Source organism: Dacryopinax primogenitus (genome assembly GCF_000292625.1).
Source record: "Dacryopinax primogenitus strain DJM-731 SS1 chromosome Unknown DACRYscaffold_10, whole genome shotgun sequence".
In the NCBI taxonomy this organism is placed as follows: domain Eukaryota; kingdom Fungi; phylum Basidiomycota; class Dacrymycetes; order Dacrymycetales; family Dacrymycetaceae; genus Dacryopinax; species Dacryopinax primogenitus.
The window spans coordinates 405,612-419,467 of record NW_024467207.1 but is presented as its reverse complement, the minus strand read 5'-3'; the positions used below and the strand labels follow the sequence as shown (position 1 = coordinate 419,467).

Genomic DNA, 13,856 nt, shown 5'->3' with positions numbered 1-13,856 from the left:
AAACCTCAGTACCTTATCAAGTGAAAGGGGTATCTCCCTCTAAGAACACTTGGGAGCCTTTAGGAAATCTAGGCAATGCTAAAAAGGCTATTGCAGATTTCCATAGCTTTACCCTCTGCTCCAGAAGGATTTCAGCCATCACCTTTGATAGGCTTCACTTCCACCACTCATTAACTATACTATACCACCTAAAAGGGTTCTCTTTGATTGGACATCTGGAAAGAAGAAGGGAAAAGCAGAAGAAGGAGTATCAACATGCTGGGACAGCATGTCTAGAAGGGGGGGTGATGTCAGGGGACCAGCTCATTGCTTGGTCAAGAGACATGACTAAGCCTTTATGACATGGAAGTAGCTGGTATACCTTGGCATGTGCTGGAACCTGCTGGAAGGATTGGATGGTCAGGTGACCTGCTGTGCATGGCTGTGCATGACCTCATATGACCTCATCCTTGGTCATATGACCTGATCACCTGACTAGGCTGAGTAAGCAAGATGTTCTAGCAGGTTCCACCACAGAGGTATAAATATAAGGCCTACTCTGCCTGGGACTGTCTCTTCAGACTTGGTCTCTTAGGATCATCCACAGGTACCTATACTGTAGATAGGTCTTAGTCATCAGGTCTACTCCACTTCCTTGTTGCCTGCTTAGACTCTTGGCACTCTTAGGTGAGCAGACTTAGTCAGCCTGTGTTGCCCTAACACTCGTGAAGAAGGGGTCAACTGCAGTGGAGATGGAGGGTTAACGGCAGCAGGCACAGTTAAGGGGGGGGTGGAAGTGTTGGTGTTGGATGGACAGCCAGCAATATCATCACCCAGACTGCCAGAGGGAACTGAGCATGTCTGGAATGTGAAGGTGTTGAGGGAAGGAGATGGGTGTGGGGACAAGGAGGTCTGTCCCAGCAGCCATTGAGATGAGATGAGAGTGGTGTCATCCGTGAAACCTTGATGTCCAATCCATCTTTATCTTCATGCTCTCCAAATACCATGTCTGCCTCTTGGGCACCATAGTATGCATTTTGCTGAGTCTCATGGGGAGCTTGCAATGACACATAGCACAAATGTGTTCACATCTGCTCCTTTGTGAGTGCCCATCCATTGGGTCTTGCCACAGTCTTGCATTGACAGCACAGGCACTGCTGCATGCCCTTGGAGAGTATGACCCTCTTGGCCTTGACAGTCGGGGTGCATGCCATGTGGATTGATATTGTGCCATTAATGTTACCATCCCAGCATCCAGTGCCAACATGTTCAGAATATGGCAAGGTGAAGCAGCTGTAGTTGCCATTCAGAGACTAGGAAGGAGTACTGTTCAAATCAGCCTTATGTCACAGTCCTTTTCAATGTCAGCAAGGTGGTTGATGTCAAAGGAGATGGAGCTGAGAGCAATGAAAAATGTGCAAACAGGGGTGCCAGGGACTACCTATCCTATGCCAGGCCAGACAATCTTATAGGGACTTTTTTTTTTCTGAATGAGTGTCATTGGGAATGGCCCTCATGGCATAATACATGAGCTTATCTATCTATGATAGTGCTCTGCATATGCAGATGCAAGTTAAGCTCAAGGGACTGGAGGGAGTGGTGGGAGTGATAAGTCAAGGAAGTGATAAGCCAAGGAGGGGTTAGCAAGGAAGGTTAGCAGAGAGGGGTTAGCTGAGCATTTGGTCCACATAACAGGAGATAGATACTTTCTGCAAGCCAGGTACCCATTGAGATTATAAGGGAGCTTCACAAACACAGAGGTGGGATAGTGAAGTTGCTGTGTTGACGGTGCTTGCTGTGCTTGAACATGCAGGCCAAGAAGCCGGTTGTATGCTTTCTGGGAGCAGAGATTGGTGGCTGGAAGTCTTGCAACTTGTTGCAGTCTTCCCAAGCCACATGGACTTCTGCACTTGTTGGGATGTAGAATGTAGTGATGACAGGAAGGTTACTCTTCTTGCAAGGAGTGGGAGGAGGGGATGGATGAGGTGATGAGCTTGGGGATGCAGGCATGATTCCGGTTGACATAGAGGCTGCTGGGGTCAGGTAGTGGGGCAGATTGTCAATCTTGTGGTAGATCAGCAAACACTCTGCCGATTGGCCATCTGCCTCATCCCCCTCTTCCTCCTGTTCTTCTTCCTCATCTTCCTCATCTCCCACTTCCTCCCAAACCTCTGCATCTCCTCCCGCAACTCTGGTGACATTGTTCATGATGTTGGTTGCATTGATCCAACCCAAGAGGTGTCCAAAATATTGGTCTGATGGGTGGTGTGTGAGAACTTGCTAGGGAAAGATGGGGGAGATGGGGAAAATCAGTAGAAAATGCCAGAGTCAGCCTGAAGCTGAGCTGTCAGAAATTGGTATGCAAATAATCGGAGCTTGGTGTCCACCTAGTAAAGTCACAATAAGTCGAGTCAAATCCGCTAAGTCAAGTCAAAGCTGCCTATTCAGTAAGGGGAAAATTGCATCCATATAAGTCTAACGGAAAAGGGGCAGAATAAGCTAGATACAGGAGTTTCAAGAAACTACTTATACTAGTTAATCTAAACTGTACTCTATACTAAACTGGTCTCTGGATACCTCTCTAAGGCAAGCATTGGCATGCTGAATATCCAGGTGGGTCAATCCCATTGCAGAGAAAACCCACCATCATCATGCCAAATATCCGAGTGGTCCCGTTGCCTGGGGAATTGTAGTAGTTGCCATGCCAAATATCTGTGGGAGGGGTTGAGACTTGTTGCTGGGGTGTGTTGTCCATGTAGTGAGGGTCTGTAGTGCTGCGCAATGGTCTCTGAGGCCCCAAATCAGCCATGGGTATATTGGCCTGACACACCCCACTGGAGGTGGGGTTGTTCAGCATGAAGCGTAATTTGATAGGCTGGTGAAGGTGAAGCATGGGTAATTACAACTGTAGGGTCCTCTGAGTTGGCAGAACTGGCTGACTCAGGGGAGGTTGCTGTGCTGGCAACCTGACTGCTCCAAAGGCAAGCAGGGTTGCTATCCTGGAAGGGGATAGCAGTGGGAGGTCTTGCAGGCAGACCTCCCCACCAATCATGTGTTGGTGTCATGTGTAGGCACTAATGGATTCGCCATCAAGGAGATTGGCAGTCTCTTCCTCAATGTTCATGCAATCATCAGTGTTGACATTGCCCCCAGAGAGTGCACCATGTTCTTTCTGAGAGCCCAATTGGGTTCTGCATTGACAGGCATAATTGAGATCTACAATATGGTCAGTAAGGGATAGGGTGTGATGAGATGTGAGGGGTGTACCATTGCTGCTTCTCACTTGCACGGTATTACACAGAGTGGTCCACAGCAGGGCTGGAAGCTGGATGACATGCTCTTCCATCCAATCAAGTTTGCGTTCCATCTATGAGTCAGCCAATAAGTAAGTGAATAATATAACATTTAGAGTCCAACTTACTTCAATGGCAGGTTTGTTCAAGTTGGTAAGTTGGTGGTGAGTAAGATGACAAGGAGTGACATGCATATGCAGACACCAACCTTTGAGGACTTAGGGAGTCAGCTGGTTTCAAGTTGTGCCTGCACCAAGTCTCAGGTGCTACACATCATGTGATATTGTAAGGAACTGTTGTCCATATGAATATGAATATTAATGTTAATACTCAGCTGTATCCTTCCTTAAAGCCTGAATCTGTAGTTGCACTACTCAAATGCTCATTTGGACAGCATCTGCAACTACATCAAAGAGAATGGGGGGGGATATGGCTCTACTGCAAAACATCTGCCTGGCATACAATGTCCGACATGCAACACATCATCCAATCAACAATACTCCCAAGTTCTCAGCATGCCTGATGCCTTATGCCTAATCTGACTATTAATTTACCTCATGGGCAACATGAGGCAAATTAAAAAAAGGGGTGGGAATGGACAAAGCACAGCCTGGAGGCAAAAACCTGCATTCAGTCATGAGGAGGCATCCCTCCTTCCTTGTCTTCTCTCCCATGATCTCACAACATGTCGATCATCAGCAACAACAACTCCTCCAGCCCCTCCATAGTGTCTACTAATGCTGACATCGGCAACCTCACCATGGATCCAGACTGGGCAACAACAGTTGGCTTCCTCAGCGATGTGAAGACAGCTATTGCTCCCATGGTTGCCTTCTTCAAGCTGGATGAGACAGCTCCTGCATCCACCTCCAAGGAGGATGAAGGCAACCATGCCCCTCCTTCTGAGCTCAACAGGAAGGGCAAAGGCCCCATGAAGGAGAAAATGAACCAAAGCACACATGAGGGGAAGAAAGAAGGGAAGAGGATGGTGTTAGAGGTGCAAGAGAGTGCAGGGAAGGGGAGCAGTCCTAAGAAGGAGAAACTGGGGCAGGGAAAGGTTTTGTTGGTGCAGGCAACAAATCTTGCCTCACACCTGCTCCAGGCCTTCAGGGCAAAGTATGGAGAGGGGGTGGACATGAATGAGGAGCAGCTCAAGGAGCTGCTCATGAGCAATAGCAAGGTGAGTCATCCAATCATGTGTTGGTGTTAGGTGATGAGCAGCCCAACTGTCAGGGCACTGCCTGTTACCACCCCTGGCCACCCATTTTGCCCTAGGAGCAATGAAACAACAAGCCCCTGGAACTTCCTGTGCTGGTAACTGCCTTAGGATGATGGCAGTGGCCGTACAAGACATTGTGCAGAGGACACCACAAGACTGTGGTGTCCAGACACTTGGGGTGAGACATAGCAGTGCTAAAGGCCCCTACTGGGAGTAGTGGGATGCAAGATGACACTTGTAGGAGTCTCCACAATTTATTGGAAAGGTTTGGGAGGCCTAGGGGTGTTGCTAGGATGTCTATCTGACACTTGTAGGAGTCCCCATAATTTACCTGGACTCCTGGGCTTCTGGTGAACACCTACAAGGTATATAAACAGTAGTACAGTGATGCTGTATCCCTCAGATTTAATCTCTGAGGAAACTCCTTAGTCTACAAGCAGTTTCTAAGTCATCTCATCGTCTTGAACCCCCTTCTACACACACCTGAACACCCTGCTCTCAGAAACCTGCCTTGACTCCACAACTCTTGCTACACTTTTCAGCTATCTATAACTGACTTATAACACCCCCTGGGACCCCCCAGTGACCCCCTTGGACCCTCCCAATAATCCAGCTGGCCCTGGTGACATAGATATCGACTAGTACTGCTGGTTAGAGCTGCTTTCAACCGCAGTAGACCCCCTAGCACTTCATCTATTGTTTGGGATTAGTGTGTGGCGACCTTGCTAGACCTAGTGCCCTCACACCAGCCCTCCTGTCTATCCTGTACTGATCCCTCTCCCCAGATCTCCCTCATCATCACCAAGCCTGACAATACCCCTGCTGTTGACCAAAGTGAGGCAGCCGATGTGGAAGAGACTCATCAACATTAATATTGACATTAATTTTAATATATGTATCTTACTCCAGCAAGGAATAAGTGACTATCCAAACCTCCCCATTGCTGTTGGTACAGGAATCCCAGTCTGGCCCCATTCCAGGGTTGAACAGCCAACCTGAAAGAAGATTTCATTACTATGCCTAGTCTGGGACAAGGTAAGCCCATTCTACACTATGCTAGGCTGACTGAAAGCCTCCTGGATGGAGGTATTCTGATGTTGAGGTCAGGATGGGTTATTGCAGCCAACTCAGGATACCCTATCCTCGCCTCAGATATCAAGGGTCAACACGCAATGAATGGCACTAATCTCAGTTAATATGAAGATGTTTGTACCGTTATGCTTGCATGAGGGGGGGACCCCCTCACACAGATGAGCAATCTATGTGGACCCGAGGAGATCTAGGAGAGGGTCGGAGTTCCAATTTGAGCTTCGCGAAGCGTTTTAGGTATCTGCGAGCCCCGAGGCTCGCAGATCAATGCTACGGGATGTCACCCATTGCATTACTCTTGACCAACAAATACCCCAACTCGGGGAAATGCTGGACATATGTTTGGTGCCGATGAATGGACCGGATCACATCATGGAGGTGGAAGTAAGCGCCGTTCTATGTATTGCTACATACGTTGTATCAATAAGATTATTCTTTCAGCGACAGTCAAAAGCCGAGGCACGATACGACCCTCAACGCCTCTTGAAATCGTCCTGTTCACCATGTTATTCAGCCTCCTCTTGCTTGCACTACTCGGTTCGACCAATGCATCCTCGGTCACCGCCATTCCCCCGCACCCCGTGAACGGCTCAACTACTGTGCAGTACATGATCGACGGTCCCTTTGATGGGCTCAAGGCAGATTTCTTCAATCAGACCACCTACCAATGGTAGTATTTCGACGCGGTCTCAGATGACTTGACTCAGACCATTGTTGTATTCTTCCTGATCAATGCTCCCGCTGGCCTCGGCTTAGTGCCCTACAACTTCGTTTCTCTCAATCCCTCGTTTGCCGATGGAAGCCTTGGCGCTCTGGGTGTACCCGGAGGATCTCTCCAGATATCCACAAACAATCATGGGTTACACGGTAACATGGAAGGAACAGGGTACGATTGGTTTGAATCCTCCGATTTTCCTTCCTCTCCATCGATGTCAACGACCCCGTTAATAATGTGACTGGATCTATAAAGATGACTTCGGTGCGACAGATTTCCTTTTCCATTTAGTATTCTAATAATGATCACATAGGATTCGCCAAATCACGCACCGTGTGGTCCTGCCCAGGACGGTGCATCCTTACTTATTATCCCTCACCTGGGGCGGGCGAATGCCATTCCTGACGCGACGGCTCATGTGGATCTCAACATTAATGGAAAACCTTTCAAGTTTAAAGGCGTTGGATATCATGATTCAGTATGTTCCCTTCATGGTGGTAGAATCTTCACCATGACTCTGTTTTTCAGAATTTTGGAGACGTCCCGTTGGACGATGTGCTAGGCACTTGGTACTGGGGCCATGCCCGTGTCGGTCCATATTCACTGGTGTGGTTCGACACACTCGATAAACAAGGAATGGAGCATCAATCAGGTTATGCTATCAAGGACGGTGTCGTCTTGGGCGAGTCCTGTGGTACAATGTCCGTCCGCCCTGTGGGCCCCAACACAATCTATCCACCTGTCCCTTTCCTGGAACCGACTGGGTTCCATATCGTATACGACATGGGCGTGCACGGGATTCTAGAGGTGAATGCCACAAACCACGAGACTTTCGTATCTCAGCCGACATACACAAGGTGGAGCGGGAGCACTGTTGGGGGGGATCAGAGACGAAGAGATTTACGAAGGAGTGGGGATTTACGAGTGGCTGGGGGTGGGCCACAGAACGGCATTGGAAGAAATTATACCGTTTAAATGGAAAGAAAGCTACCGTAGGACGCGAGCCATTGAGCAAATATTTTCTTGTCCGCAACCAATCCTTCAAACCTAAACCAAATCCTTCCCAAAAGAGGTCGGAATATGACCTCGGGACTTTGGATACTTCCAAAACAACAAGTATCGCAGGTTCCTTTTTCGAAAGATGTAGTTAACTGGCGACGGCCTAAGTCGAACGATCTTCCGGCACCGATTCGCAACTTCTACTTCCATGCGAGCCGCTCCATGTGCATGTCGGAGGATCGATAACGACTCTGAAGTTACGAATCACACAAGGAATCTTTGAGAGCTAGTGATGATCGAGGAAGAAGAAACCGATTTGGATTTATTATTTATACCGACGATGAGTCTGTGCTTGACGTCAATGTGCCCCGACACTCTTTCCCGTGTCCACGCGTGCCATAAAAGGGAGGACCATCTCTCGAACGAAATCTTCGAACGAGTGGAACTTAACACCCAAATCTACCAATATCTTGGGAGGAATCGGGTCAGGATAATTCCAGGACTCCACCAAGAATTCCCATATCTACGTGGCTATCAGTACTTGACCAAACAGACGAAGAAACAACGACGGACTTTTCTGAGCGCTTCCGGGACTGTGTCGGTTTGTCTTTCATAGGTGACCGTTTCTCCGCTAACTGTGGCAAATCTCAGTGTGGTAATTTGCAATTGGATCCATTCCGCTCACTCTGGGTGATAGTCTCTGCCATATAAGCGCCCGTGACTTTATAGGAACACATTGGAATCGGCTCCTTGGTTAACGCTTCCCTCCAGCTCGCTTCAGTCCAGTGATCGATCACAGCCCTGGCTGTACTGCCCATGTCTTGGTCAATATACGAGAATGCTTGCTTCATATCTGCAGGAACGATCGGATATTGGATCTCCCACTTTTTTGGGGAAATGGCTTTGAGTTGATTCTGATTCAATAAACTACGAGATTTTCAGAACCTATCAACAAGGAATCTGGACAGGAACGTACTTCTCAGAAAACATACTTGTGTATAAAATCACTGTTGGCTGGCCGACCTCCTTGAGATACTTGTCGATTTCGGCTTTCTGCTCCATGAGGCTGAATATTTATCAGATCTTTATGTGATAGTACTTGCAGAATAGCCTACGCATAATCGACCTTCCCGTGCGAAAGTGTTGACAAGCTGGGCAAGGATGACCAGATGAAGAGTGGAACGTGATTAGCAAGGCACGCGTCCACCATGTTCTTGCCTTGAGTCAACTCGCTATCCGCCTGGAGCGGGATCGTATAGCCGAACACCTGCGACCTCAATCAGCAGGGTTTATACGCAAGAACATTGATCGGTACCGCATAGGCATCCTTGAAGGATGCAGGAAGACCGTTCGGATCCATGACTGATACCTGAACCATTTCAACACCCTTTGCTGCGAGAGCTTGGGATGCAGCAGAAGTGAGGTTCCTCGTTAAGCCTCGCACAACATATTTGGAGTCGGAAAGCAGGGCATTGACCACAGAGCTACCTGAGGGGGAATCAGAGAGAGAATCAGTACTTGGGAGGGATTTGAACCTTGCTTGCCTGTAGCGTTCGTAACAACAATGAGCTTTGTAGACATCTCTATGAGAGTATGTATATCAATGGGAACAGTTGAATTCCACGGTTAGCCATGATTCTCCCAACGCGGTTGTGTCTTTTTATCCTTTGGTTGATGGAACTGCGCGCCGATGGAAAGATTAGACTCACCTTTAGGGTCGCCTCAGGAATTAGACTCGCATCTAGGGTTAGCCGTGGGTTGCTTGCGCATTTTCCTCGGTACGTCTTTCCCTGTAGTGGAAGAGATAATTCGGGAGAGCAGAGAATAGATGCAACTCCGGTTTCCTTCGGAGTCGGACCTCCTGGGCTGCTGCGCAGAACAGGGCAGTACTGGATAGCCGTTTGTTATTCAAGACGCAATCGGGACCAGTCAATGCAATGAAATGCTTCCACATCACGTGCAACAGAAAACTGCTTACGTCACGAAGCGGCCAGGACGGCCTTCACGGCAAACGCACAATAATCTCTCGACTCCGGTGCCGCCGATGCTGTTATGCTCAGGCAATTTTCGACAGTAGACTCGTGCTGAGATATCTTTATGGAATCAATAACGTCGTGGCGCCACACAAGGGGTTCTTCCCGCGGTTCCAGTCTTCTTTGACCTTTCGTTACCAGGGCCGTTTCCCCAACAATATTGCTTCTTCTATCAAGTGATGTGCCTGCTTCTCTGTAAAATGCTGCCTGGCAAGTCTAGCCGGATAGACACGTTAAAAGGAGGACACATCTGAAGGCTTCATATGTAGCAGGTTCGTGTATGCTCTGGCCATCAGTTGTGGAAACAGCTCAACTCTCAAACAGATCCGCCCTATCTTTGTTAAAGACGCCCATAAGCTATTGTCTCTCATAATCGGAACCTTTGCGGCCGCCGAGGATGCCGAGCACAGGGTGCATCAACGCGACCGAACGGACGACACACGAAAGATGAGTCGGCCGCAGGCGGAACTCGGAAGGGAAATGTTTGCCGCCTTGGCCAGAATATTTGTTCTGAACTGAATGGCATGGTCTTTCGGCGATCAAGTTAGCACTTGGACACGTCCACATACGTCGAGTGCTGTCCTTCTCGGATCACGCAACTCAGCAGCTGAATCATCTTCTGCATCAGCTGGTGACTTCCATGAGGCAGAATCGGTAGACTCAAATCTATTTGTCGTGTACGGTGGCCTGCTTCATTTGCCCGGCCCCAGTGGATATCTACCATCTGGCTGGTCTCTAGAGCCCAGTGTTGTTGATATCCGCCTATGGAACGGGCCGAACAGCTCTGCGCCCGTAACCTCTCTTGAAGCATGAAATTCGATGGGCCACACATTCTGGCGGTCATACGATAACTTTAACTACGGCAGCCGTGATTCAAGCGCCAGAGATCTCTGGATATTGTGATTTATCAGGACAAGAGGTAGTTTTGATTCTCCTCACGATGTTGAAAGCAGTGTGGTCTGATGCAACCCTATGCCAGTTTGCCATCATGTTAAAAGGCCTGCCTTGAAGACATCACCTTCATTCGACCATCCCCTGGTTCACACACAGCAATGGCTTTCACCTTCTTTCTTGCTGCAGTTCTTGCATCCGTCGTCCTTGGTCAGACGGCAGTCGTCACCACCTATTCCACCTCCGCTGAGCCTGGCGACAGTAACGTACAGTACACACTCGGATCGAGTGGCTTTGATGCCCCCAAGATCGATTTCTTCAATGCGACTTCAGCGCAATGGTGGTACTTCGACGTAGTGTCAACCGATCTCAAGCAGTCTGTGGTCATCTCATTCCTAGGCAATGCCCCTGGTGCTTCCGACGTCCCGGCTGGCACGATTCCATTCAATTTCATTGAAGTAAATATCCAGTTGCCCAACGGTAACTTGGTCGCATTGTCGGCAGCCGCAGAGGACATCACCATCACAACTGTTGGAAATAGCGCGTCCGGAGTTATGAATGGTGCAGGATACAGCTGGTATCAAGCACCGGACCTGGCGAATATCCTTCTCAATTTCAACGACACTGTGAATGGTCTGTCAGGTAGCATACAGTTCAACTCGGTGAGCCGACATATCTCCCATATCAATGAGCGGATTGCTGAGCCTGGTATAGGATGCCCCTCCTCACGCACCTTGTGGACCGCCCATTACCGGCGCTTCACTAGAGATTGTTCCCCACCTCGGCTGGGGAAATTCCATGCCGGATTCATTAGCATCAGTTAACCTCAACTACAATGATCAGCCCATCACCTATCAGGGACGTGGATATCATGATACCGTTCGTCTATCAAGCTGTGGGAATGTCGCGTACTAACATCATTGACGCAGAACTGGGGAAATCGTGCATTTGGCGCAAGCATCAACAGCTGGTATTGGGGCCATGCACGTCTGGGACCTTATTCAGTTGTTTGGTTTGACGTTGTCGACATCAATGGTGTCGAGCACCAAACCGGGTATGTCGCCTCCAATGGAACCGCTATCGCCGACTCTTGCGGGGCCACACCTGTTCGCCCAACCGGAGCAAATTCCGCTTATCCACCTATTCCGGGTTTGCTTCCCACCGGATTCCATATCGTCTACGACATGGGCAGTGCGGGCGTCATGGAATTGAACGTTACAAACTATCAAGCCGTTGTGAACTATCCTGGCCTGCACACAAGGTGGGTGGGAAGCGTTGTTGGTGGCATTCAGGGGCAAACGACTTACACGGGAGTCGGTTTATACGAGGAGATGGCTTGAACTTCCCGTCATTGGGACCAGTGTACATCCCTACTATTGTGCTGAGTGTAGAGATGCCCAAATTGAAACATGCAGATCCGCTCCCGATCGTGTATCCGATGCTTCCGAGTCAGCACGCTTTCTGCATCTAACGTTGTCTTGCCGTACATTCAGTCTGCGCAGTAAACTACCACGCACCGCCCGTTCAACAAATGTAATAAGTTGGGCGGTTCCGTACCTATAGAATATGCATGGCCATGGGAGACAAGACATGGGCTGATTTTTTCCATGAACGGCTTCTGGACGGGCTTACGACATGCTTTTCATGAGGGCGACAGTAGAATGAAGGCACGCGTTATCCACACCAAACCATGTTGTGGGCAAATCCACCGGACAAAAAGCGGCACCTTATAACAAATGTGATATCTCTTCGGACTGCTCAGGAAGTCTTCTTCAGGGTCACACGGACACCCACTCGTTGACCCTGCTGATGCGGCAGTATCACAGACTAGAAGTATAAAAGAGATCGCTTTCTATTAAACATGAACGACGTCGAACTCCTTCTTCTGAACCTGTCTCTTATAAAAGTGACTGCAGATGGCCAGAAAACTCGTGGTTGTCACTAATGCTACGGGAAGGCGAGGTAGAATCTTGGTATTCACTGCAAGTATTAGGTCGGACGACTGAGCCTAGACTCAGAGAGCTCGGTTTTGAATGCGCTTCTCGAACACGGGGGTTATACAGTACGGGGACTCGCTCGTGATACCACGTCGGCCGCTGCACACGTGTTTACAGCAAAGGGAGCCGAGATGGTCCAGGTTTCGGTGACAGATAAGGCTGGTCTTGTGGCTGCTTTCAAAGGGGCCTATGCCGTAGGTTCTGACGGAGAGACAAAAGCGCTACCGACAATGGCACAGGTGTTTGGCTGTACAGTTCCTAGGTCGGACGCCACTGAAAGCGGTCAAGGCAAGAGTATGGTAGACGCATGCCTCGCAAATCATGTGCCATTATTCATCTGGTCGTCCCTGCCGAGTTCTGCAGATCTTGCCGTGGGGGGAGGCAACTTCCAGTAAGTCAATCTCAAACAACTGGTATTGAGCACTAAAGCAAGATCAGGCTCCTTGACCAGAAGAGCGAGGTCAATACATACCTGAAAGTCAGCGGGCAACCCGCGGTGACGCTCTTCACGGGAGCCTTTACAGAAAAGTACGTCTTCGTTAAAGCAAATCGAAATAGATCTAAGGAGCCTCAGTCTCTTCAGCCAACGTCAGATCGTATATAACGCTCCAGGAAGGTGGGAGATTCGATACCTGATTGCTCCGGGACATATGAGGCAGCCATTCTCGTACATCAGGAAGGACATGGGAGCTGTTGCGGTGGTGATTATCCGCCATTGGTCTGACGCCCGATGGCAAGAGAAGCTGACAGAGAAGCCAATTCCGACATGTTCTTACAAGATAACTGGCGATGACTTGGCCAAGACTATCTCGGAGAGTAGGGGAGATCGCTTGTCATGGAGGAGCGTTTGCTGATGTTGCCGGAGTCACGGGTAGTACGGTCACGTACGAGAGACAAGAGGACACTGTTCCAGAACCTTATAAAACCGTTCGTTCATTCTTTTTCTAGTCTGCCAGTTGGGAAAATAACCAAGATGTGGACGATGGCCGTCAAGTACTGGAACTACGATGATTCGATTCCGCCTAAGATCCTCGTTGATCTTGGAGTAAGGTTTCATTCCTTCGAGGATTTCGTCCGGGAGGCGCGCCGTTCATGAAGAAGACAGAAGGCGAGCAGATGGCGTAGTTGATACGCTTTTAACGGAAATGACCGTCGAAATAACAGGATATGTGATGTGATATAGTCGCATGAGGAAGTATCTGATGAGGGCGATGTCGGTCCATACGCGTCGAATAAGTCATGTCCTGTTTGCATTCTCAGTCTAACGCAGAATAAGTATGTTAGACGAATGTTGCCCTATTCAGAATGTCCAGCGCCACTTCATGGGGAACAGACGTGGGGGACCAATCCGATCCATGAGCGGTTCCGGTGCTGGTGCCAAGTATTCCATGTGTTGTCCGATGATGCCATAACATGAGGAGACCCTGATTACTGATTCCAGGTTATATATAGAACGACAGTGGAACCGACCCCACGCATTGTCCACACCAGTGGAATATCCTTGGCGAAATTGCAGAAACAGACTCATCGCCAGGGTACAACGGCATTAACAGGCAGACTGGCCAGAGGCGCGCAGCGCAATTGTGTTTTCTTGACAATGTAGAATCCTTGGGACTGCGCATACAGCTTCTATGGCTATGT

The 13,856-nt window shown here is 49.1% G+C and overlaps 5 protein-coding genes across 5 annotated transcripts; 3 read left to right on the top strand and 2 right to left on the bottom strand.

Moving 5' to 3' along the window:
* Nucleotides 1-1,725: 1,725 nt before the first annotated feature.
* DACRYDRAFT_107954 (uncharacterized protein) lies at nucleotides 1,726-2,187 on the bottom strand (the record flags this gene model as incomplete). The annotated part of the gene is made up of 1 exon (XM_040768564.1): nucleotides 1,726-2,187. One exon carries the CDS (start codon nucleotides 2,185-2,187, stop codon nucleotides 1,726-1,728), a length of 462 nt encoding a protein of 153 aa, XP_040628299.1.
* Nucleotides 2,188-3,957: 1,770 nt separating this feature from the next.
* DACRYDRAFT_107953 (uncharacterized protein) lies at nucleotides 3,958-7,270 on the top strand (the record flags this gene model as incomplete). Its single annotated transcript, XM_040768563.1, has 3 exons — nucleotides 3,958-4,452; nucleotides 6,609-6,773; nucleotides 6,824-7,270. The coding sequence occupies 3 exons, from the start codon at nucleotides 3,958-3,960 to the stop codon at nucleotides 7,268-7,270; spliced, it is 1,107 nt and encodes a 368-aa protein (XP_040628298.1).
* Nucleotides 7,271-7,625: 355 nt separating this feature from the next.
* DACRYDRAFT_100351 (NADP-binding protein) lies at nucleotides 7,626-9,171 on the bottom strand. The gene is made up of 8 exons (XM_040767447.1): nucleotides 9,004-9,171; nucleotides 8,830-8,950; nucleotides 8,610-8,782; nucleotides 8,410-8,561; nucleotides 8,271-8,360; nucleotides 7,980-8,221; nucleotides 7,868-7,929; nucleotides 7,626-7,817 (listed from the first exon to the last, which is right to left on the bottom strand). Exons 2-8 carry the CDS (start codon nucleotides 8,873-8,875, stop codon nucleotides 7,653-7,655), a joined length of 930 nt encoding a protein of 309 aa, XP_040628297.1. The 5' UTR covers nucleotides 8,876-8,950; nucleotides 9,004-9,171; the 3' UTR covers nucleotides 7,626-7,652.
* A 1,208-nt stretch (nucleotides 9,172-10,379) lies between these two features.
* Nucleotides 10,380-11,558, top strand: DACRYDRAFT_53127 (uncharacterized protein; the record flags this gene model as incomplete). Its single annotated transcript, XM_040775151.1, has 3 exons — nucleotides 10,380-10,880; nucleotides 10,933-11,097; nucleotides 11,148-11,558. 3 exons carry the CDS (start codon nucleotides 10,380-10,382, stop codon nucleotides 11,556-11,558), a joined length of 1,077 nt encoding a protein of 358 aa, XP_040628296.1.
* An 887-nt stretch (nucleotides 11,559-12,445) lies between these two features.
* DACRYDRAFT_107950 (uncharacterized protein) lies at nucleotides 12,446-13,311 on the top strand (the record flags this gene model as incomplete). The annotated part of the gene is made up of 5 exons (XM_040768562.1): nucleotides 12,446-12,606; nucleotides 12,654-12,743; nucleotides 12,790-13,031; nucleotides 13,081-13,099; nucleotides 13,164-13,311. 5 exons carry the CDS (start codon nucleotides 12,446-12,448, stop codon nucleotides 13,309-13,311), a joined length of 660 nt encoding a protein of 219 aa, XP_040628295.1.
* Between the last annotated feature and the right edge of the window lie 545 nt (nucleotides 13,312-13,856).

What these genes read in the sequence shown, in the direction of transcription:
- DACRYDRAFT_100351 (XM_040767447.1), bottom strand. Translation starts at nt 8,875, where the DNA reads ATGTCTACAAAGCTCATTGTTGTTACGAACGCTACAGGCAAGCAAG. An exon ending in GAACGCTACAGGCAAGCAAG is followed by an intron (nt 8,783 to 8,829) that starts GTTCAAATCCCT and finishes ATTCCCCCTCAG; the next exon opens with GTAGCTCTGTGGTCAATGCC. An exon ending in TCCCGGAAGCGCTCAGAAAA is followed by an intron (nt 7,818 to 7,867) that starts GTCCGTCGTTGT and finishes ATAGCCACGTAG; the next exon opens with ATATGGGAATTCTTGGTGGA.